Raw genomic sequence first — 21,372 nt, forward strand, 5'->3', positions numbered from 1 at the left:
TTACAAAACCGCCTACGCCATGGTTACCATTCCAAGCCCTAAGATTTCTGAAACTTGGCAATGAAAGACTTTAGTTTTGATTTATCTTTACATTTCAAACCATGTAAAGAACTCTTGTTCAAGGCTTTCTCTTGTGTGTACATGTATGCATATGGGATGATTTATGATCTCTCTCAAGAAGCTGGGAGACTATCTTACCTTGGTCTTTGGTAAAGCTGTTCCCATAACTGAAGAAAACAAATTCACTCTCCTGGACCCTCTTTGGTATTACTTTCTCCCTCTCCCAGCCATAAATGTTGCTTGTACAAACCCATTTAGCCTACCAAGGAAAGGATGGAAGGCCTAGAGCCTCATCTTACTCATCTCTTGGGCGTAGTATAGAGTCTGGTAAACAGTGGACACTTAATAGATGTTAAATTACATGCAATGAACCAATTTAGTACAAAATGGTATAATCCTCAGGAAGCAAGAGACTTCCAATTTGTAAAGTGGAGGAAGACCGACCCTACTTGAAAAAAAAAGATGGAAAGTTCTGCATCTGTAAATAAGAAGATACTTGAGTATGATGCTTATCAGTAATGAAGTGATACAAACAGAACCATCAGAAGAACACTCTTCTCAGAGTTTTACCCAGGGCGAGTTTCACATCCTTATTCCTCAGACTGTAGATCAAAGGGTTAAGCATGGGAACCACGTTGGTATAAAAGACTGAGGCAAATTTACTCTGGTCCATAGATCCAGGAAAAGAGGTTGTTAAATAGGTGAATGCCCCTGACCCAAAAAACAAAGCAACAGCAATTATGTGTGAGCCACATGTGCTAAAGGCTTTGGATCTGCCTTCAGCAGAAGGAATGTGGAGGATATTAGAGAGAATCAAGGTATAGGAGATGAAGATGCTGATACTAGATATTGAAATGACAACTCCCACAACAATAAAAAACACCAGCTCATTTGACATGGGTGCTGGTGCAGGAGAGCAGCAAGAGAGGGAGAACTTCACACAGGTAATGGTGGATGATGTTGGAATTACAGAAGGTCAGTCTCAACATGCTTTCAGTGTGGGCTATGGCTCCAGCAAACCCTATCACATATGAACCAAACATCAACAGAGAACATGGTGACCATGTACATCAGGGGGTTGCAGATAGCCACATAGCCATCATAGGCCATTGATACCAACACATAGCAATCAGAATTGATGAAGAAACAAAAGAAAAATAGTGGAGTCATGCATCCTACGTAAGAGATGATATTTTCTGACACAAGACCATACAGCATTTTGGGGGTAAACACACAGGCATAACAGAGATCTATAAAAGATAAGTTGAAGAGAAAAAATACATTGGAGTGTGAAGGCTAGAATTCAGCCCAGTTAAGGTGATCAAGCCCAGATTGCCCACCACAGTGAATACATAGATTCCTAAGAACAGGAGGAAGAGGGGTAGCTGGAGCTCTGGTTCTTCTAATAATCCCACTAAGATAAACTCAGTCATTGCAGAGCGGTTTCTCGGAGTCATTCTCTTCCAGGGAACTGTCTGTGGAAACAAGTGATAAAATACATAGATTGATAATAGGCACAAGCAGGACTGATGGAAGAAGGCACTAGAAGATGAGCCTACATGGATGTCCTACATTTTTACTCTCTTTTCTCATCTATGCCCCCTCCCCTAGTCAGGTTGTTGACAATGTGCCTATGACTATATTTCAGCTCCCCTGGACTAGAGTGTGTTCTTGGGCACAAGAATTCTGTCCCTTCTTGAGTGGTGAGGAGGTGGAATGCCTGCATTGATTGTCCAAGATACCCCAAGAGCCAGGAGTACAACCTGAGCTCACAGCCTCAGGCTCTGAGAGAGACAGGAGCTCTCATGTCCCCCATTGTCTCCACCCACCCTCTGCCTCCCTTTCCCACTTTGGAGAAAAAGCCAAGAGTGTCCCCTACTGTCTCTGCACACCCTACCTTCTTCCTCTAAGCCCCTCACTCAATCTCACATTAAAGTCAGTGTTGAGAACAGAGAAGGGATCAATATATTCAGGATGTCTTGGTTGTGGGTTTAAAAGAAAACTATCAGGAAAGATAGGTTTCAGACATTTACCTTCCTTCTCCCTGGCCCCACTCAGTGCTGGGCCTTACACAATCTATTTTTCCATTAGCCCAAAGGAGAAAACGTGTTTAGGTCTAAAGCAGGCAACCTCTAGTGTTAACTCTTCTGATTTCCTCGGTGCTGAGAATCAGACCTTTTATAGACCCCAGTCACCAAGGTGCTCTGGGAATAGACTAAGATTTCTGTTCGTGGATTTTCCCATATGGTCTACACCAACTTCAGGAGGGAAAAAAAAAAAAAATTAGTAACTCTCATTTTTACCAGAACCCCAACTGGCATATCACAGAGAAGTTTATGCTACTTGATGATCTCAGGGGTCTGCTTAGACACAATTTCCCCTGGGAATTTCTTAGAGACTTGTTTCTATAAGGAAGGAATTGCAAATTGCACTGTCTTTGTTTATAGCCTGGATTACCTAGCATCTTGGGACTCAGGTGTTCTACTCAAACTTCCCTTGGGATTTCATGCCATTCACTGCTGAGTGTGGGGGCTCATTTTTCTTCTCTATTAACTCTTGGCATTTAAGCTTGACTTTAAAGAAAAATGGCCTAAACCCTCTTTTAGCCACCATTTCCAAATACTCAAAAGGAGTTTTGCTAATAGGACCAAAATCAATTTAGATCAGAGTTGTAGATGCTACAGAGAGCACCTCAGACAAAGTGTTTCTAACTGCCTGTGCTGCTCAGAACAGTGGAGACACCACACCACCATCACCACAAACACCACCTACCCTCAGCTCTATTAAGGGCCATAGACAGACCTTTGCTATATATAAGGAGATTAAAATATAACAACACATATGCAAGGGAGCACACATACACCTGCTTAAAGTTACTTTATAGATGTGTGCAGGCCAAGATGGGACAGGAGATGTACCTAAATGTTTTAATCCTGTCATTCTCCAGATGACAAAGCTGCTCTCCATATGATCTGCTACATGAATATTCTAAGAAACATTCAAAGGCATGTAAGCAACTGCATTTGTAAGTTAACTGAGGCTGCCTAAAATAATCCCAGTTTTCCGGGAATAGTTTTGATTTACATCTATTATCCCTGTATAATTATTAATAGCACACTCTCTCACTCTCAAAAATGTCTGGATTTGGATAAGAAATTATATGGCCACCCTACTAAAAAGAGCATAAGCATCTATTCAGGTCCTCCAGCCCCCACGTCTCCTAGACCCACTGACCTCCATCCACATTCTGACTAAAGGAGCATCTCTGTCTTTCACCCTCCTTGCTCTCAAAGTTCTCCTTTACTGAACCTTCTCCTCCTGACCAACCAATATTATATCTTCAGTAGATTTATGTTCAGAAATGGGAAGGGCACTTGCTGTAAGCTGTTTCTGATTTATACCTTGCCAAAAACTCTAAAGCAAAGAAATACATACGCTAGCTACCTGCCTACAATAGGCAGAAGAGGAATAGAGGGAGAAGAATTATATAGGTACAAGGATTAAACATTGGTACGATTTTACAGTGTAACCATTGGTATAGTGGTACAACATTCTTGAATATCATTGTTTATGATACAATAAATTGATTAGTAATATTTAACAAATTCAGACATATACATATATTTTGACCCATCAATTCTATTGCCAGGTGCATAGCCAATAAAAATAAGTACATGTGCTATCTAAAGACATGTCAAGAAGTTTCATAGCATCATTATACATAATAACCAAGAAGAAAAAACAACCCATATGTCAACCAACTATAGACTGGATAATAAATTGATATTAATAAAGTAGAATTTCATAGAGCCATGAAAGTTAATAGTGGAGATAAAAGTCACAAACCTATTTTGAAGCAAAAGAAACCAAGCACAAAAGAGCACACACTTTATGATTCCATTTATGTGGCTTTCAAAAATAAGGAAACTAATCCGTGGTGTTAGAAGTCAGGTAGCAGTTACTCATGCTTGATCTGTCAGAGGCTAGTGACTAGAAAGGGATATGAAGGATGCTTCAGAGATGTTGACAATGTTCTGTTTCTGATTACATGGATGTGTTCATTATGTAAAAATTCATAAAGCTTTATCCTTATGTTACACTTGAGATGTTAAAATGTAAATCGAGAACAAAAACAAATTAATAGTTTAATAAATCACCTGACCAACTACTTCAACACTAAAATTACTAAGCATCTTTGAGCCATACTTCCCTAATTTGTAAAATGGGAATTTACTGACCTAACAACTCAGTATGGTAGCACATTAAAAAAAAAATCATTTTTATTTTTCATCCATCTTGTGTCTCTTAAAATAAAACTCCCTTTATTTCTTACATAAAGGAAGGCAATCAAGAGGTAAAAGAATTAATGGATATGGAGCAACTACAGAGTGCCTGGCATTGTGCCATTTTGTTGGATGTTTTCTAATGTAATATTATATTTATAACAATTATACAATGCACATGTGTATGGAAGATTGTTTTGTTTTGTTTTCCAAAGATGACCATAGCAGCATCCACATGTACACACACACACACACACACACACACACACTTGTGCACGCACACACACACATCTTGCATCCCACATTTTCTTGGTACAGCAGTAGGACTGACACTCCTCAAATAAAGAGATGGAATATATGTTGCTTACCCTGGCTTCTAGGCAAGGACTTGGGATGTCTCTAAACAAAAAAGCATGAATGGCTTTGTGACTTCCAAGGTTCACCACTAAAAGGTTACAGCTTTTACCTCTCTCTCTCATTCTGACTGTCCCCATCTCTCCTCCCCCTCCAATCTTATTTCTCTTTTATCATCCTCTAGCCTTGAGGACAGTCATATTGGAACCCCCTGGCCTTGTCTCAAGTATACCACAGGACAGCAAGTTTACAGTCATTTACCCAATATTAAGGGGGTACAGAAGCCCTCTAGCACCTGAATGTTAGTTGGTAGATGTCAGGGGAAAATACTCAAGGGAAGTGGCCAAGGGGATTTTAATGTACATTTGAATTACTTAGTCCAGTTCCCCCTTACTGTGCAGAAAATCTCCTTTTGTTTCCATATTAGATGTTTTTATGTTTAATTTTTTGAAGAAAATAAGTATTTCTTTTTAGTACACTTAATTTCCCCCTCTTGAATAACAGCATAGCAGATGTGTGGCAATTGCCCAGCAATGAAAGAGTAAGAATTATCTGTGTTCGTTAGAGTATAAATCAACTTACTCATTTATTTGTCATCCAGTAAGTGTTAAGGCCAGCTATTTCCAGAACTTTTGCAAAATTTACACTCAGACACAAATCTCCCCTGATAGAACAAAAGTAAGAATTCTGGGTAAAATATAAAAATTATTTATCTGTTCATGTTTGAGGTGGCAGAAACTAAGTGAATTCCTGTGGGAGCAAAAGATAAAAGATAAAGTAATACTTCAGAGAGGTACACAGGCACTGGACCTAGAGTTTGCCCTTGGGAACTAGTAGATTCCCTATGCCCCAGAGTTGGGTTTTAATGGAGTTGCCCATCTAGGACATAAGAGATAAATCCTGGAATAAATCTTTTCATGACTAAATCTTAGAAGCCTGGGAGTTTGGAACTACTTGTTGTTCCTACTAACTTGTAATACTGGGTCTCCAAAAGGAAACATCTTCCATGGCTAAATTAGAGAAATTAAAAAAAAAAAATGCATAGGAAAAAGGCAAAGATATGTGTCTAACTTGGCCTTGGCTCTGGCAAGAGAAAGAGATAAAATACCCCTGAGAACTTCTAACAACTTGCATTTCAGGCAAAAAAAAATCATATTATAGATATAATCAAATATATATATATGTGTATGTGTGTGTGTGTAATATGTAACAAATTTGTAATATTTATATATATACATATATATTTGTAATATGATTTATATACTTGTAAATATATATATTTGTAATATGATATATATATTGTATATATATATATATACATATACATATGAATATGTGTGTATATATATATATATCTCCTCTCTGGAAAATACAAGTTAGCTCCAGATGTCAAAGAATTTCCTGAGATAACTACCTGGGGATCATGAGCTCTTCATGAAAAGCACTAAACAAATACAAAATAAGCCACCAGGAATGAAAATCATCATTAATGATAAACCACAAGCTACAGGACCAGACCTGCAAAATTATTAGACATATCAGGGACAGAATACAAAATAATTTATTTAATGTGTTCAAAAAAAAAAAAAAGAAAAAGCAATGAAACTGTAATGAAGGCCCGATCAAAATTTAGAGGGCAGATTTTTAAAAGAATCAAATATAGCTTTTAGAAATGAAAACATGATAGCTGAAATGAGAAACTCTATAAATGTGTTAGCCTATTAGACACAGGTGGGGAGATAATAGGTAAACTATTATCAGATCTGAAGAAATTATCTTCAGATATTATCAGAGGGTAGATCTGAAGAAAATATCCAGAAGTCAGCATCTGCCACAGGAAAAAACTATGAATTAGAGATATAACTTAACAAATGTAGAAATAGAGAAGGTTCAGTAGATATAGACAGAGCATTTGCGGGCGCTAGGGTGGCTCAGTAGGTTGGGCCTCTGCCTTCGGCTCGGGTCGTGGTCTCAGGGTCCTGGGATCGAGTCCCACATCGGGCTCTCTGCTCAGTGGGGAGCCTGCCTCCTCCTCTCTCTCTCTGACTGCCTCTCTGCCTACTTGTGGTTTCTCTCTGTCAAATAAATAAATAAATAAAAATCTTTAAAAAAAAAAAAAAAGCATTTGCCACATTCTAGGGCCTGTATTTTGCTCGAAGAATAAAACAATCAAAACAGACACAATTCCTGCCCTTTCAAATATGTAATATAGATACATAATTAGACACCTAGAATACACAGATATTTAACACGTAATTAATAGAAATACTGACTGTCCAACATTAGCACTCCTTTTATTTTGGGAAACTGCACTTATGTGAGCCTTGTTTGGAACCAGACTCAGCTTCCTTCTGTGAAACTTCCTCAAAGAATTTAAGATTGAACTCAGTCCATCAGATATTCCCATGCAGGATTTTAAGTGTGGGGCAAGTGACACAAAGAAACAGAGAAACAGAACAATTAATATTTCATTTTGGCAAAGACAAAGACAAAAGGACTACCAGTTGATAATGTCTTGGGTATTGGCAGTGCCAGCAGAAGCAACCAATGCAGCATAACCAGACAGTTCTGTGCTGTAACTTGGCTGTGATTCTACCACTTGGCCTCTCCTAGATCCTCCCTGGCTCCAAAAGCTGGTTCCCCGGACTGCTCTAAGAGTCTGTTAATTACCCCTAATTTCTTGCCAGTTAATTCCATCTTTTACCAGAGTTAGCCAGAACCAATGGCGGCTGTTTGCAGACAATAACCCCGCTTGGTATAATAGGGACTGGATATTCAGGGGGCTATAGACAGGGAGTGGAGACATAAACATCATTCAGGCTATGGGACAAATTTCTGTTACTCCCAGGATGAAGGCAGACACATCTACCAAAATCGCCTTCTTAGAGGGATGTAACAAACTCTCCCCGCCAAAGTTTTGCTCTGTTGTGAATGATTTTTCCCCTTTCATGGAAATGTTTGGATATGGTTTGAGGGAAAATGAATAAACATTTCCATTTCCACAGATTATTCATACTCCTACATGAAGTTTTTAAAACATCAATTCTTCCATGACTCCTCTTTTTTAATAAGCTTCATGACACTGTTTAGTAGAATTAATAATAAACTTCTTTCCTGGCTTAAAAGAAAGGTATCCAATGAATTATCTTGCCAGCTTTTTTAATGCACTCTGGGCCATAGTAAAATAATAATAATAAAAAAGGGATTATATTTAACATCAAAGGAAGCTTATAACACAGTAATTATTTTTATTAATGATTAAAATAGCAAGTGTTTGTTTAAACTGGGCAGTGTTATGAAGGGTTCTGTTTTTCATGGACTCTATCTTCACTTTATTGCTTTCGATACTTCATATGAAATCAGTACATGGAATAGACTTTTGCCCTCTTTTCAAAGATTGGGAAATGATTTTCCCCTAAAAAAATCATTATAGGGTATTCTAGAAAGTGTATCTTTGATTGTTTTAACAGGTTATTTTGTGCTAGATCTTTATTCAGAAGCATTCTCCAATTATTACATTGTTACTATGGAAATATACAATCTGTTTTATGATATGGTTTTAGAAATGCGTTGCTATTAGGTTTGAGTATAAGTAGAAGGTTACCAGCAGAGAAAATCAAGAGGACATTCTGAGTAAAGGGAATCACAAAAAGAAATAAAAAGGCCATCAGAGGGGGGAAAAAGCACTGCATATTTGGGGAATGGCAAATGAAGTTGAGATTTGAATTATTGTATGCGTAACAGGGAAGGATGGGAGATAGTTAGGAAGGGTTAGTAATGGTAAAAAGTCATATCTCTCTCCCACTTCTGATTCTAGAAGCAACTGAGAAATTTAGCACAGAAGTCAGGAAAAAAAGTCCAGCTTTATTGCTGATAAAATTGAAAGACCCAGCTTGGATGTCCAGTAGGACCTGTAATCCCCTGTGGCACTTCACGGACTAAATTAATGAATACACGTCGAAACCAAGCAGGACAACAGTTGGTAGTCTCTTATAAGGGAGAAGGGTTACAGATGGAAGAAATGAATGAGAATCCTGAGAATGTGCCTGTCTTAACCAGAAATGGGGCTAAAGGTGATACAAAGGGGGTTTGGCCACACTGAGCCACATAAGTTCATTCTCCCAATTTCTCATCAATCCTATAAACTATCCCTTTCCTTTGAGGTTAGAGTGGGGATGATAAAGGGGAAGAGAAACAGTTGCTTCTTTATTTACTTGCCTGGGATGTAGATCTCTTTCCTAGGTAAAGAGAAGAGTAAAGCATATATGAGGCTAGAATGTCTAGACTTAGACTTTTGATAAAAGATGAAAAAGAAGGATGGAGACCAGGAAAACTGAACTATGGTAGTGGGAGGAATATGCAGAATTGACACTAAGAATAAATCAAAGACTCTTAGAATTTAGAAAAGGAATTCAGGATCATCAGATGAACATATCATAGTTAAAAAAATTCTTTGGAAGAAGGAAATAGTGTCTTTCTGTGCAGCAAACAGAAACATTTTGCATCATTCCACTGATCTTTTACCTTTAAATACAATGAATATAGTTATTAAAAATAATGATTTTGATGAAAATTTAATCACATAAAAAGCTGTTTACAGTATGTTACAGAATGAAAAATAAAGTCACAAAGTTGTACTTAATATGATCACATCTGTCTCTCTCTGTGTCTATATATGTATATATATAGAATACACACACACGCAATGTGTGTGTGTGTACTCTATATATATCTATATAAATATATATATATATATATATATATATATATATATATAGTTTTTGCAAAATGGTCTAAGCTATTACAACTATACACCAAAAAAAAAAAAAATTCTGAAAGAATATACACTAAAATCCCAAGAGTAGTTTTCTCTAGGTAGTAGAATCATGAAATTTTTTTAATCTTTTGCTTATCTCTACCTTTACATACTCCTATAGTACTTGAGCATTACTTTTGCAAATTTAAGAAAAATTATTTCTAAAATTAAATTAAGAACAAAACATTGCAGGGGCACCTGGGTCACTCAGTTGGTTAGGCAATCGACTCTTGGTTTCAGCTCAGTTCATGATCTCGGGATCATGAGATCAAGCCCTACCTAGGTCTCTGTGCTCTACATAGAGTCTGCTTGGAACTCTCTTCTTCTCCCTCTGCCCTTCCCATTTGTGCACTCTCTTTCTCTTTCTCTCTGTCTCTCTCAAATAAATAAATAAATCTTTTTTAAAAATACTGCATAATTTAGTATTTTAAGGTCTCACTAGGGATTTGTTCAACATTTATTTAGCACTTTCTATATCTGCCAGGCATTAAATTCTCTGCATGTGTTAGATCACCAGGTTGAGGTTTAGAATATAACCTCAAATAAAAATTTTCTAAATATATTATTGTACAATCCATATTATGAGAGTTCAGCAGGTCCCACACATATTTATATAACTGACCCTTGTTCAATACAATAAACAAGGAGAAAAATCTTTAAGGTCTTTCTCTTGACATATGTTTTTGCAAATTTTTCTAAATGAGAGGGAATGTATGAATTTACCCAGCTCAAAGGCAGTAGGAACTTGGATATTACACAAGATGAATATATGTGCTCTTTCTTACACAAACAGACTGAGCCTCTGAAAAGCAGCAAGCGTTAAGAGTATGGACTCTAGAATCAGACAGTCTAAATTTAATTCTTTTTTTTTTAAGATTTATTTATTTATTTGACAGAGAGACAGCGAGAGAGGGAACACAAGGTGGGAGAGTGGGAGAGGGAGAAGCAGGCCTCCCACAGAGCAGGGACCCTGATGCGGGGCTCGATCCCAGGACCCCGGGACCATGACCCGAGCCAAAGGCAGACGCCCAACGACTGAGCCACCCAGGCACCCCCTAAATTTAATTCTTAACCACTCACTATCTGTACAATCCTAAGCAAGTTCCTTAACTTGTAGAGAAGATTAAATGAGAACTTCCATGTAAACGCTAAAGTACATAAAGTTTCCACAATGACATTATTGGGGTTTGAAGATCATGAGTTTCTTGAGTGTGAAACTCTTGTCCACCTCATCCTCAAGGCATGCAAGTCTGGAAAGTTAGGATGAAAGGGAAGGCTAGTCACTGCAACCAAGACACAGTATGAAGGAAGGAAGCAAATGGGACAGGAGTCCTATCTTTAAGGAAGCTAAACTGGCATCAAAACCAAATTGTGTGGACAACGTCTCAGGACTTGTTTCCCCCTCACACCAGGCCCCACCTCTTCCTTTCATGGGGTCTCACCAATCACTGATGGGAACCTGAGGATAGTGTCATGTGAATTGGTAAAAAGTAGTTAGAAGGGGACCACCAGTAACACTCAGGGCAAATGTACCTTGGGCACAGAGCATTGCCCCTTTCACAGAGACCACGCCTACCACTTGTGCATAGACAGGTATCCTCAAGAGAAAAACATGTAAATGGATATTTTATAAACATGAATATTCTCTCATTAAAGTACCTACTTGCAGAATTACACTAAACACAGCTCATTCCACCTACCATTCATATTTTGGTTTAAATACCATTTGTCTCTAAACAGAACAAATGCTTGATCAGGGAAGGTACAGAATCAGCATCAAACATATTGCTTTGCTGTAAAGCAACAAAGTACCAAAATCTAATAGAGATGTATTAAAAGAACACAGGAACTAGTATGAAGAGCCTCCCACTGGATAAATCAGGGACAAACCAAGCATCAAAATAAGCAATGACAATAATGAATCATAACCCATTGGATAAAATTGGAATGCATAAGTCCACAATAATATGAATGAACAAACAGATGAATGAGTGAATGAATAAATACAGAAGGAAAGGTTCTTCCTGACAAAGTGCCAGCTAACAATAATCATAGAGTTTAATAGTAATAAACTCTTCAGCACTAATATTAATAAACTCAATATTAATAAATAAATATTAACAAACTCTTTAGTATTAATAAATCACTTTTCAACCATCAGAGTAATATGGATTCAGGCAAGAATTATCAATGGATGCTAAAAGTGGCATGTGAAAATCAAAAAGGAACAAGGGGGATATTTCAAAGTATCTCTCCACACTTTAGTTACAAAGGGAAAAGTAGTAATTTGCCTCGATAAAACTGTGAGGAACTTGCAAATTTCTAAAAATTGTATTGTCAAGTGTCCCCAAAAGTCAGTCTGACAGGATATAGGATATATTCACTTGTGACAGTAAAGAAAAAGGAAAGCGATACTGTGCTCTGCAAAATCAAGAAGGAAGAATCAGGCCATGGTCTTGGTGACTTTTTTCTAGTTTATCTTTTGAACACAGTCTTTCAGGTTTAGTCTGTTATTTTGGGGGAAATGGGAGCTTCATACATGAATGATTCATTTTTGTTTTTCAGTGTACAAATTTTTCTTTGGTGTCTTGTCTTTTAGATATGAGTGAAAATGGAGAGTACAGAATGAATGCCCAGTTATTGGTACTTTATAAAATTGCTTTCAAAGCCAGTGTTCAATCAGATCGTGATTGAGAGTTTGCTTAAGTTAACCATTTTATACAACACTACAAATGGCCATAAAAAGGAGTAGAAAGTTGGGATTTACAAATCTAAGATAGAGTCTGTTTCTGCTAGCCACTGGATATGGAGGATATATCAAAATGGAGACCAGGGACCCTGCTCACACAAAACTTATACTCTGACTTATAGTGTAAGTGTATACAGAAAAGTAAATGAGCAGTGGCCCCACATTTTGACCAACACTTAATAGGTTAAGTGCAAGGTGCTAAGAGAACACAGAGCAGGGGCATTCAAAGATACAGAGATGTGGGAGAAAGATATTCCAGAAAGACACTTCCTAATAGATTATCACAAAAAGCTCCGGAGTATCTTCCCTTCCTTTGACCAAAAAGATTACCAGAGTTATGATGAAGCCAAGAAAAAGACTTTTAAGAAATAAAGGGGTGGCTGTGTGACTAAGATGACGGAGAAGTAGCAGGCTGAGACTACTTCAGGTAGTGGGAGATCAGCTAGATAGCTTATCTAAAGATTGCAAACACCTACAAATCCAACAGGAGATTGAAGAGAAGAACAGCAATTCTAGAAACAGAAAATCAACCACTTTCTGAAAGGTAGGACTGGCAGAGAAGTGAATCCAAAGCGACGGGAAGATAGACCGCGGGGGGAGGGGCCAGCTTCCGGCAAGTGGCGGAGCAAAGGAGCACAAAATCAGGACTTTTAAACGTCTGTTCCGCTGAGGGACATCGCTCCAGAGGCTTAACCGGGGTGAAGCCCATGCGGGGTCAGCGTGGCCTCAGGTCCCGCAGGGTCACAGAAGGATCGGGGGTGTCTGAGTGTCGTAGAGCTTACAGGTATTAGAATGGGGAAGCCGGCTACAGAGACAGAGCCGAGGAGTGAGCTCACAGCTCGGGGTTACCTTGAACCGGTTGCAGGCTCGGTGAGCTTGGAGCGCGGCCAGAGACAGGGTGACGGGAGTAATTGGGCGCTGTTCTCTGAGGGCGCACTGAGGAGTGGGGTCCCGGGCTCTCGGCTCCTCCGGGCCGGAGACTGGGCGGCCGCCATCTTCATTCCCGTCCTCCAGAACTCTACGGATTCCGCTCAGGGAACAAAAGCTCCCGAAAGCAAACCCGAGCGGATTACTCAGCCCGGCCCCTGGTAAGGGCGGTGCTACTCCGCCTGGGGCAAAGACACTTGAGAATCACTACAACAGGCCCCTCCCCCGGAAGATCAACAAGAAATCCAGCCAGGACCAAGTTCACCTACCAAGGAGTGCAGTTTCAATACCTAGGAGAGCAGCGGAATTCCAGAGGAGGAGAAAGCAAAGCACGGAACTCATGGCTTTCTCCCCATGATTCTTGAGCCTTGCAGTTAATTTAATTTTTTTTCTTTTTCAATTTTTTTTCTCTTCTTCTGCCAAATTTTTTTAACTTTTACCCTTTTCTTTTTTAATTTTCTTTAGTTTATCTAATATATATATTTTTCTTTTTTATATTTTTTCTTTATTTTCTTTTTTTAATTGTTTCTTCTTTTTTTTTTTGTTTTCTTTCTGAACCTCTTTTTATCCCCTTTCTCCCCCCTCACGATTTGGGATCTCTTCTGATTTGGTTGCAGCATATTTTCCTGGGGTTATTGCCACCCTTTTAGTATTTTACTGGCTCCTTCATATACTCTTATCTGGACAAAATGACAAGGCGGAAAAATTCACCACAAAAAAAAGAACAAGAGTCAGTACCAAAGGCTAGGGACCTAATCAATACAGACATTGGTAATATGTCAGATCTAGAGTTCAGAATGACGATTCTCAAGGTTCTAGCCGGGCTCAAAAAAGGCATGGAAGATATTAGAGACACCCTCTCGGGAGATATAAAAGCCCTTTCTGGAGAAATAAAAGAACTAAAATCTAACCAAGTTGAAATATAAAAAAAAGCTATTAATGAGGTGCAATCAAAAATGGAGGCTCTTACTGCTAGGATAAATGAGGCAGAAGAAAGAATTAGCTATATAGGAGACCAAATGACAAAGAATAAAGAAGCTGAGCAAAAGAGGGACAAACAGCTACTGGACCACGAGGGGAGAATTCAAGAGATAAGTGACACCATAAGACGAAACAACATTAGAATAATTGGGATTCCAGAAGAAGAAGAAACAGAGAGGGGAGCAGAAGGTATATTGGAGAGAATTATTGGAGAGAATTTCCCCAATATGGCAAAAGGAACAAGCATCAAAATCCAGGAGGTTCAGAGAATGCCCCCTCAAAATCAATAAGAATAGGTCCACACTCCATCACCTAATAGTAAAATTTACAAGTCTGAGTGACAAAGAGAAAATCCTGAAAGCAGCCTGGGAAAAGAAGTCTGTAACATACAATGGTAAAAATATTAGATTGGCAGCAGACTTATCCACAGAGACCTGGCAGGCCAGAAAGAGCTGGCATGATATATATTCAGAGCACTAAACAAGAAAAACATGCAGCCAACAATACTATATCCAGCTAGGCTATCATTGAAAATAGAAGGAGAGATTAAAAGCTTCCAGGACAAACAAAAACTGAAAGAATTTGCAAACACCAAGCCAGCTCTACAGGAAATATTGAAAGGGGTCCTCTAAGCAAAGAGAGAGCCTAAAAGTAGTAGAGCAGAAAGGAACAGACACAATATACAATAATAGTCACCTTACAGGCAATACAATGGCACTAAACTCATATCTCTCAATAGTTACCCTGAATGTTAATGAGCTAAATGCCCCAATCAAAAGACACAGGGTATCAGAATGAATAAAAAAACAAAACCCATCTATATGTTGCCTACAAGAAACTCATTTTAAACCCGAAGACACCTCCAGGTTTAAAGTGAGGGGGTGGAAAGGAATTTACCATGCTAATGGACATCAGAAGAAAGCAGGAGTGGCAATCCTTATATCAGATCAATTAGATTTTAAACCAAAGACTATAATAAGAGATGAGGAAGGACACTATATAATACTCAAAGGATCTGTCCAACAAGAAGATCTAACAATTTTAAATATCTATGCCCCTAATGTGGGAGCAGCCAACTATATAAACCAATTAATAACAAAATCAAAGAAACACATCAACAATCATACAATAATAGTAGGGGACTTTAACACTCCCCTCACTGAAATGGACAGATCATCCAAGCAAAAGATCAACAAAAAAATAAAGGCCTTAAATGACACACTGGACCAGATGGACATCACAGATATATTCAGAACATTTCATCCCAAAGCAACAGAATACACATTCTCCTCTAGTGCACATGGAACATTCTTCAGAATAGATCACATCCTCGGTCCTAAATCAGGTCTCAAGCAGTATCAAAAGATTGGGATCATTCCCTGCATATTTTCAGACCACAATGCTCTGAAGCTAGAACTCAATCACAAGAGGAAATTTGGAAAGAGCTCAAATACATGGAGACTAAACAGCATCCTTCTAAAGAATGAATGGGTCAACCAGGAAATTAAAGAAGAATTGAAAAAATTCCTGGAAACAAATGATAATGAAAACACAACAGTTCAAAATCTGTGGGACACAACAAAGGCAGTCCTGAGAGGAAAATATATAGCGGTACAAGCCTTTCTCAAGAAACAAGAAAGGTCTCAGGTACACAACCTAACCCTACACCTAAAGGAGCTGGAGAAAGAACAGAAAAAAAACGCTAAACCCAGCAGGAGAAGAAAAATCATAAAGATCACAACAGAAATCAATGAAATAGAAACCAAAGAAACAATAGAACAAATCAGCGAAACTAGGAGCTGGTTCTTTGAAAGAATTAATAAGATTGATAAACCCCTGGCCAGACTTATCAAAAAGAAAAGAGAAAGGACCCAAATAAAATCATGAATGAAAGAGAAGAGATCACAACTAACACCAAGGAAATACAGGCAATTATAAGAACATACTATGAGCAACTCTAAGCCAACAAATTTGACAATCTGGAAGAAATGGATGCATTCCTAGAGACATATAAACCTCCACAACTGAACCAGGAAGAAATAGAAAGCCTGAACAGACCCATAACCAGTAAGGAGATTGAAACAGTCATCAAAAATCTCCAAACAAACAAAAGCGCAGGGCCAGATGGCTTCCTGGGGGGAATTCTACCAAACATTTAAAGAAGAACTAATTCCTATTCTCCTCAAACTGTTCCAAAAAATAGAAATGGAAGGAAAACTTCCCAACTCATTTTATGAGGCCAGCATCACCTTGATCCCAAAACCAGACAAGGATCCCATCAAAAAAGAGAACTACAGACCAATATCCTTGATGAACACAGATGCAAAAATTCTCACCAAAATACTAGCCAATAGGATTCAACAGTACATTAAAAGGATTACTCACCACGACCAAGTGGGATTTATTCCAGGGCTGCAAGGTTGGTTCAACATCCGCAAATCAATCAATGATATACAAAACATTAATAAAAGAACAAGAACCATATGATACTCTCAATAGATGCTGAAAAAGCATTTGACAAAGTACAGCATTCCTTCCTGATCAAAACTCTTCAAAGTGTAGGGATAGAGGGCACATACCTCAATATTATCAAAGCCATCTATGAAAAACCCACTGCAAATATCATTCTCAATGGAGAAAAACTGAAAGCTTTTCCACTAAGGTCAGGAACACAGCAGGGATATCCATTATCACCACTGCTATTCAACATAGTACTAGAAGTCCTAGCCTCAGAAATCAGAAAACAAAAAGAAATTAAAGGCATCCAAATCAGCAAAGAAGAAGTCAAACTATCACTCTTTGAAGATGATATGATGCTATACGTGGAAAACCCAAAAGCCTCCACTCCAAAACTGCTAGAACCTGTACAGGAATTCAGTAAAGTGTCAGGATATAAAGTCAATGCACAGAAATCTGTGCATTTCTTTACACCAACAACAAGACAGAAGAAAGAGAAATTAAGGAGTCAATCCCATTTACAATTGCACCCAAAACCACAAGATACCTAGGAATAAACCTAACCAAAGAGGCAAAGAATCTATACTCAGAAAACTATAAAGTACTCATGAAAGAAATTGAGGAAGACACAAAGAAATGGAAAAATGTTCCATGCTCATGGATTGGAAGAACAAATATTGTGAAAATGTCTATGCTACCTAAAGCAATCTACACGTTTAATGCAATCCCTATCAAAATTCCATCCATTTTTTTCAAAGAAATGGAACAAATAATCCTAAAATTTATATGGAACCAGAAAAGACCTCGAATAGCCAAAGGAATATTGAAAAAGAAAGCCAAAGTTGGTGGCATCACAATTCTGGACTTCAAGCTCTATTACAAAGCTGTCATCATCAAGACAGCATGGTACTGGCACAAAAACAGACACATAGATCAATGGAACAGAATAGAGAGCCCAGAAATAGACCCTCAACTCTATGGTCAACTAATCTTCGACAAAGCAGGAAAGAATGTCCAATGGAAAAAAGACAGCCTCTTCAATAAATAGTGTTGGGAAAATTGGACAGCCACATGCAGAAAAATGAAATTGGATCATTTCTTTATACCGCACATGAAAATAGACTCAAAATGGATGAAGGACCTCAATGTGAGAAAGGAATCCATCAAAATCCTTGAGGAGAACACAGGCAGCAACCTCTTCGACCTCAGCCACAGCAACATCTTCCTAGGAACATCGCCAAAGGCAAGGGAAGCAAGGGCAAAAATGAACTATTGGGATTTTATCAAGATCAAAAGCTTTTGCACAGCAAAGGAAACAGTTCACAAAACCAAAAGGCAACTGACAGAATGGGAGAAGATATTTGCAAACGACATATCAGATAAAGGGCTAGTGTCCAGAATCTATAAAGAACTTAGCAAACTCAACACCCAAAGAACAAATAATCCAATCAAGAAATGGGCAGAAGACATGAACAGACATTTCTGCAAAGAAGACATCCAGATGGCCAACAGACACATGAAAAAGTGCTCCATATCACTCGGCATCAGGGAAATACAAATCAAAACCACAATGAGATACCACCTGACACCAGTCAGAATGGCTAAAATTAACAAGTCCGGAAATGACAGATGCTGGCGAGGATGCGGAGAAAGGGGAACCCTCCTACACTGTTGGTGGGAATGCAAGCTGGTGCAACCACTCTGGAAAACAGCATGGAGGTTCCTCAAAATGTTGAAAATAGAACTACCCTATGACCCAGCAATTGTATCTTTACCCTAAAGATACAAACGTAATGATCCGAAGGGGCACGTGCACCCGAATGTTTATAGCAGCAATGTCTACAATAGCCAAACTATGGAAAGAACCTAGATGTCCATCAACAGATGAATGGATAAAGAAGAGGTGGTATATATACGCAATGGAATACTATGCAGCCATCAAAAGAAATTAAATCTTGCCATTTGCGACGCCATGGATGGAACTAGAGGGTATCATGCTTAGCGAAATAAGTCAATCAGAGAAAGACAACTATTATATGATCTCCCTGATATGAGGGAGAGGAGATGCAACATGGGGAGTTAAGGGGGCAGGAGAAGAGTAAATGAAACAAGATGAGATTGGGAGGGAGACAAACCATGAGTGACTCATAATCTTACAAAACAAACTGAGGGTTGATGGGGGGAGGGGGGTTGGGAGAGGGGGTTGGGGTTATGGACATTGGGGAGGGTATGTGCTATAGTGAGTGCTGTGAAGTGTGTAAACCTGGCGATTCACAGACCTGTACCCCTGGGGATAAAAATATATTATATGTTTATAAAAAATAAAATTTAAAAAAAAAGAAATAAAGGGGTGAAGGAGAGCAGAATTTGCCACCCCAAAATATGTCTCGTTGGCATAAGGATTATCTTAATCTGATTATTTGTAAGAAAACAAAGGCATAGAAGAAACTCTGGAAACTGGGCAGAAGTTGCCTTTTGTGAGGGAAATTTATATTTATAAGGGAAATCTCCATTTGAAAGCATGTCTCCCACTCTGTATCAAGAAGAGAGGGATTACTAAATCTCTAGAAAGTGTTTTCAGTGGAGAAAGTCACAACTTAAGTCTGCATAACAACTATACCTTTATTAACTGGGCTTTGCCTGATAACCTTCCTTAAGTGACAGTCCTCTCCTGCAACATCTTGTTTTGTCTTTAGATGGTATTTAAGGTGGTGGCTTAGGCCATTTTTCCTGAGTATCTCCCATGTAATAGGAGGTATACATGTTATTAAAGTTCTATTTGTTTTTTCTTCTGTTAATCAGTCTTTTATCACAGGGGAGTCTTAGCCAACAATCTAGAAGGGTAGAGGGAAAATTGTTTCCCTCCCCTACAGGGAATATATAAGAAAGAAAAAGAAAGCAAAAGAAAACATTCTCAATTTTGCTCCTGTTTTTCTCTTCTTTATCCGTTTAGCTACTACAGGTAGTTTATGAAGTAAAAAGGAATAAAAGATATAAAAGAAGATAGCAATACAAACACCACCACTATCAAAATTAAAAGCAATCAGTTTTTATGAGTGACAGCCTTATTAGTACAGAATCTGGCCAGAGTAGACCATCTAAGTGTGTTTATACTGAAGAGGAAAATTACCCAGAGGAGGCCCCAGAAGATGGAAAGTTATTAATAGTAAGATAGAGATAATCAGAAGCCCTGCTGGAAGCAAGAGATAACCAGTCCTTTCTGCACATAAACAGGCTTCCAGCTACAGGCTCCCTGCCCTACTGTTCCCGCCTAAAACAGCCCTGCTCCCCCAGTTTAAACACACCTACCAGCTGTCAGCTTGGAACCTAACTTTCTTCAGTCCTCTATAAAAACCCTATAACCCTGTTGCCTGGGGCCCAGAACTTCCAGCATGAGCTCATCTGGGTCTCCTGGCATAAAATCAAGTTGTCCTACTTCTCTGAGTGTCACATGGTCTCTCCCCAGTCTGATTATTTTCCACTCCAATACTGCTAGGGAGGGTATAAGTTAAGATAAACTTTAAAGAAAGAGTTTTGGAATAATATTCAGTAATCTTATTGTAAGGTTTTATAGGTGAGATAAACACGACACCAGGCGAAGTGGGTGCAAGGCAAGATTTATTAAAGGCACTCTCCTGCAAAGTTTCAGGGCTCAGGAGAAGGGGAGCCAGGAAAGTTGCGCCAGGAGGAGGTGGGCTCCCTTGAGCGAGGTTCCTCGACTCCGGAAAGGGGAGTGGGGGAAGTCGCACTGGGAGGGAGTTGGGGGGGGGGTGTCTTTTATCTGTTTCCTGCATAGGTATCGGGTTACCTACCTATGCAGACGTGATCTGGGCATACATCCTTTTGGCGGGAGAGTCAAGGGTGAAGGAAAAGTGGGGGAGGACGCTGGAAAACGGCGGGACCCTGAGGTCATTTCTGTTTTCCTCCTGCACTCCCGGAGCCCGCCGACCCAACACTTATGTCATTCAGTAATTCCCTGTCTAAAATGTATCCTAATTAGGGGAAAAGTCAGAGAGTTGTTGAATAAGTTGGTTAAGCATTGTTTATAATTTGGGAAAATAAAAATAACATACAGTAGTAGAAAATTGTTAATGAGATATAATAGATCCATACACTAGAATTTTATGCAATTACAAAAATGAAGCTGGAAGCAAGAGATCAGAAAAAACAAATTCTGTGATCTGTGTCTTGGGATACACACTTATGTAACCAGAGCCAACACTCCCTTGTTTTCACAGTATGCCTTTCTCTCTGCCTCTTTTTGGCTACCCACAACCCTTCATATACAACTGTATTGCTTTTTTATTCATTTATTTATCCAATAACAACCCCTCATTCCCTTACAGATTAGATTTCTTTGGTAGATACGTTTTAAAGCAGCTGCCCATAGACTTTGAAAACAAGGACAAAATTTGTGTATGTATGTGTAGGTATAAGGGAACTCAAGAGGGTCACTACTTGAGGTGCACTGAATTGAACACAATTCAAGGAAGTGTTGAAAGCAAAGAACTTTTTATTACTTGTTAAAAGTAGAGGGACAAGAAGATAGCTCTCAATGCACTGTCCTCCTGTGGGTTTAGCACAGGAAGCTTTTATTCAGCAGATTAGGGGGTAGGGAAAGGGATCTTGCATATACAGTAAGGAACATAATAGATATTCCATTACTTAGGCCCTTTGGTTCAACTGCACATGCCTGGCATGTCAACATACTAGGGCATACATCATATTTCAAAATACCATGGAAA

At 38.7% G+C, this 21,372-nt stretch overlaps 1 protein-coding gene across 1 annotated transcript; it reads right to left on the reverse strand.

The window, feature by feature from the left end:
* Positions 1–601: 601 nt before the first annotated feature.
* On the reverse strand, positions 602–1,517 carry LOC116874386 (olfactory receptor 8B4). The gene is given in 4 exon segments (XM_032869048.1): positions 602–952; positions 954–1,113; positions 1,115–1,331; positions 1,334–1,517. Coding segments are annotated over 4 exon segments (912 nt in total).
* Positions 1,518–21,372: the final 19,855 nt, after the last annotated feature.

This window comes from Lontra canadensis, unplaced genomic scaffold (assembly GCF_010015895.1).
Source record: "Lontra canadensis isolate GAN:19392208 unplaced genomic scaffold, GSC_riverotter_1.0 scaffold36, whole genome shotgun sequence".
Taxonomy (NCBI): Eukaryota; Metazoa; Chordata; class Mammalia; order Carnivora; family Mustelidae; genus Lontra; species Lontra canadensis.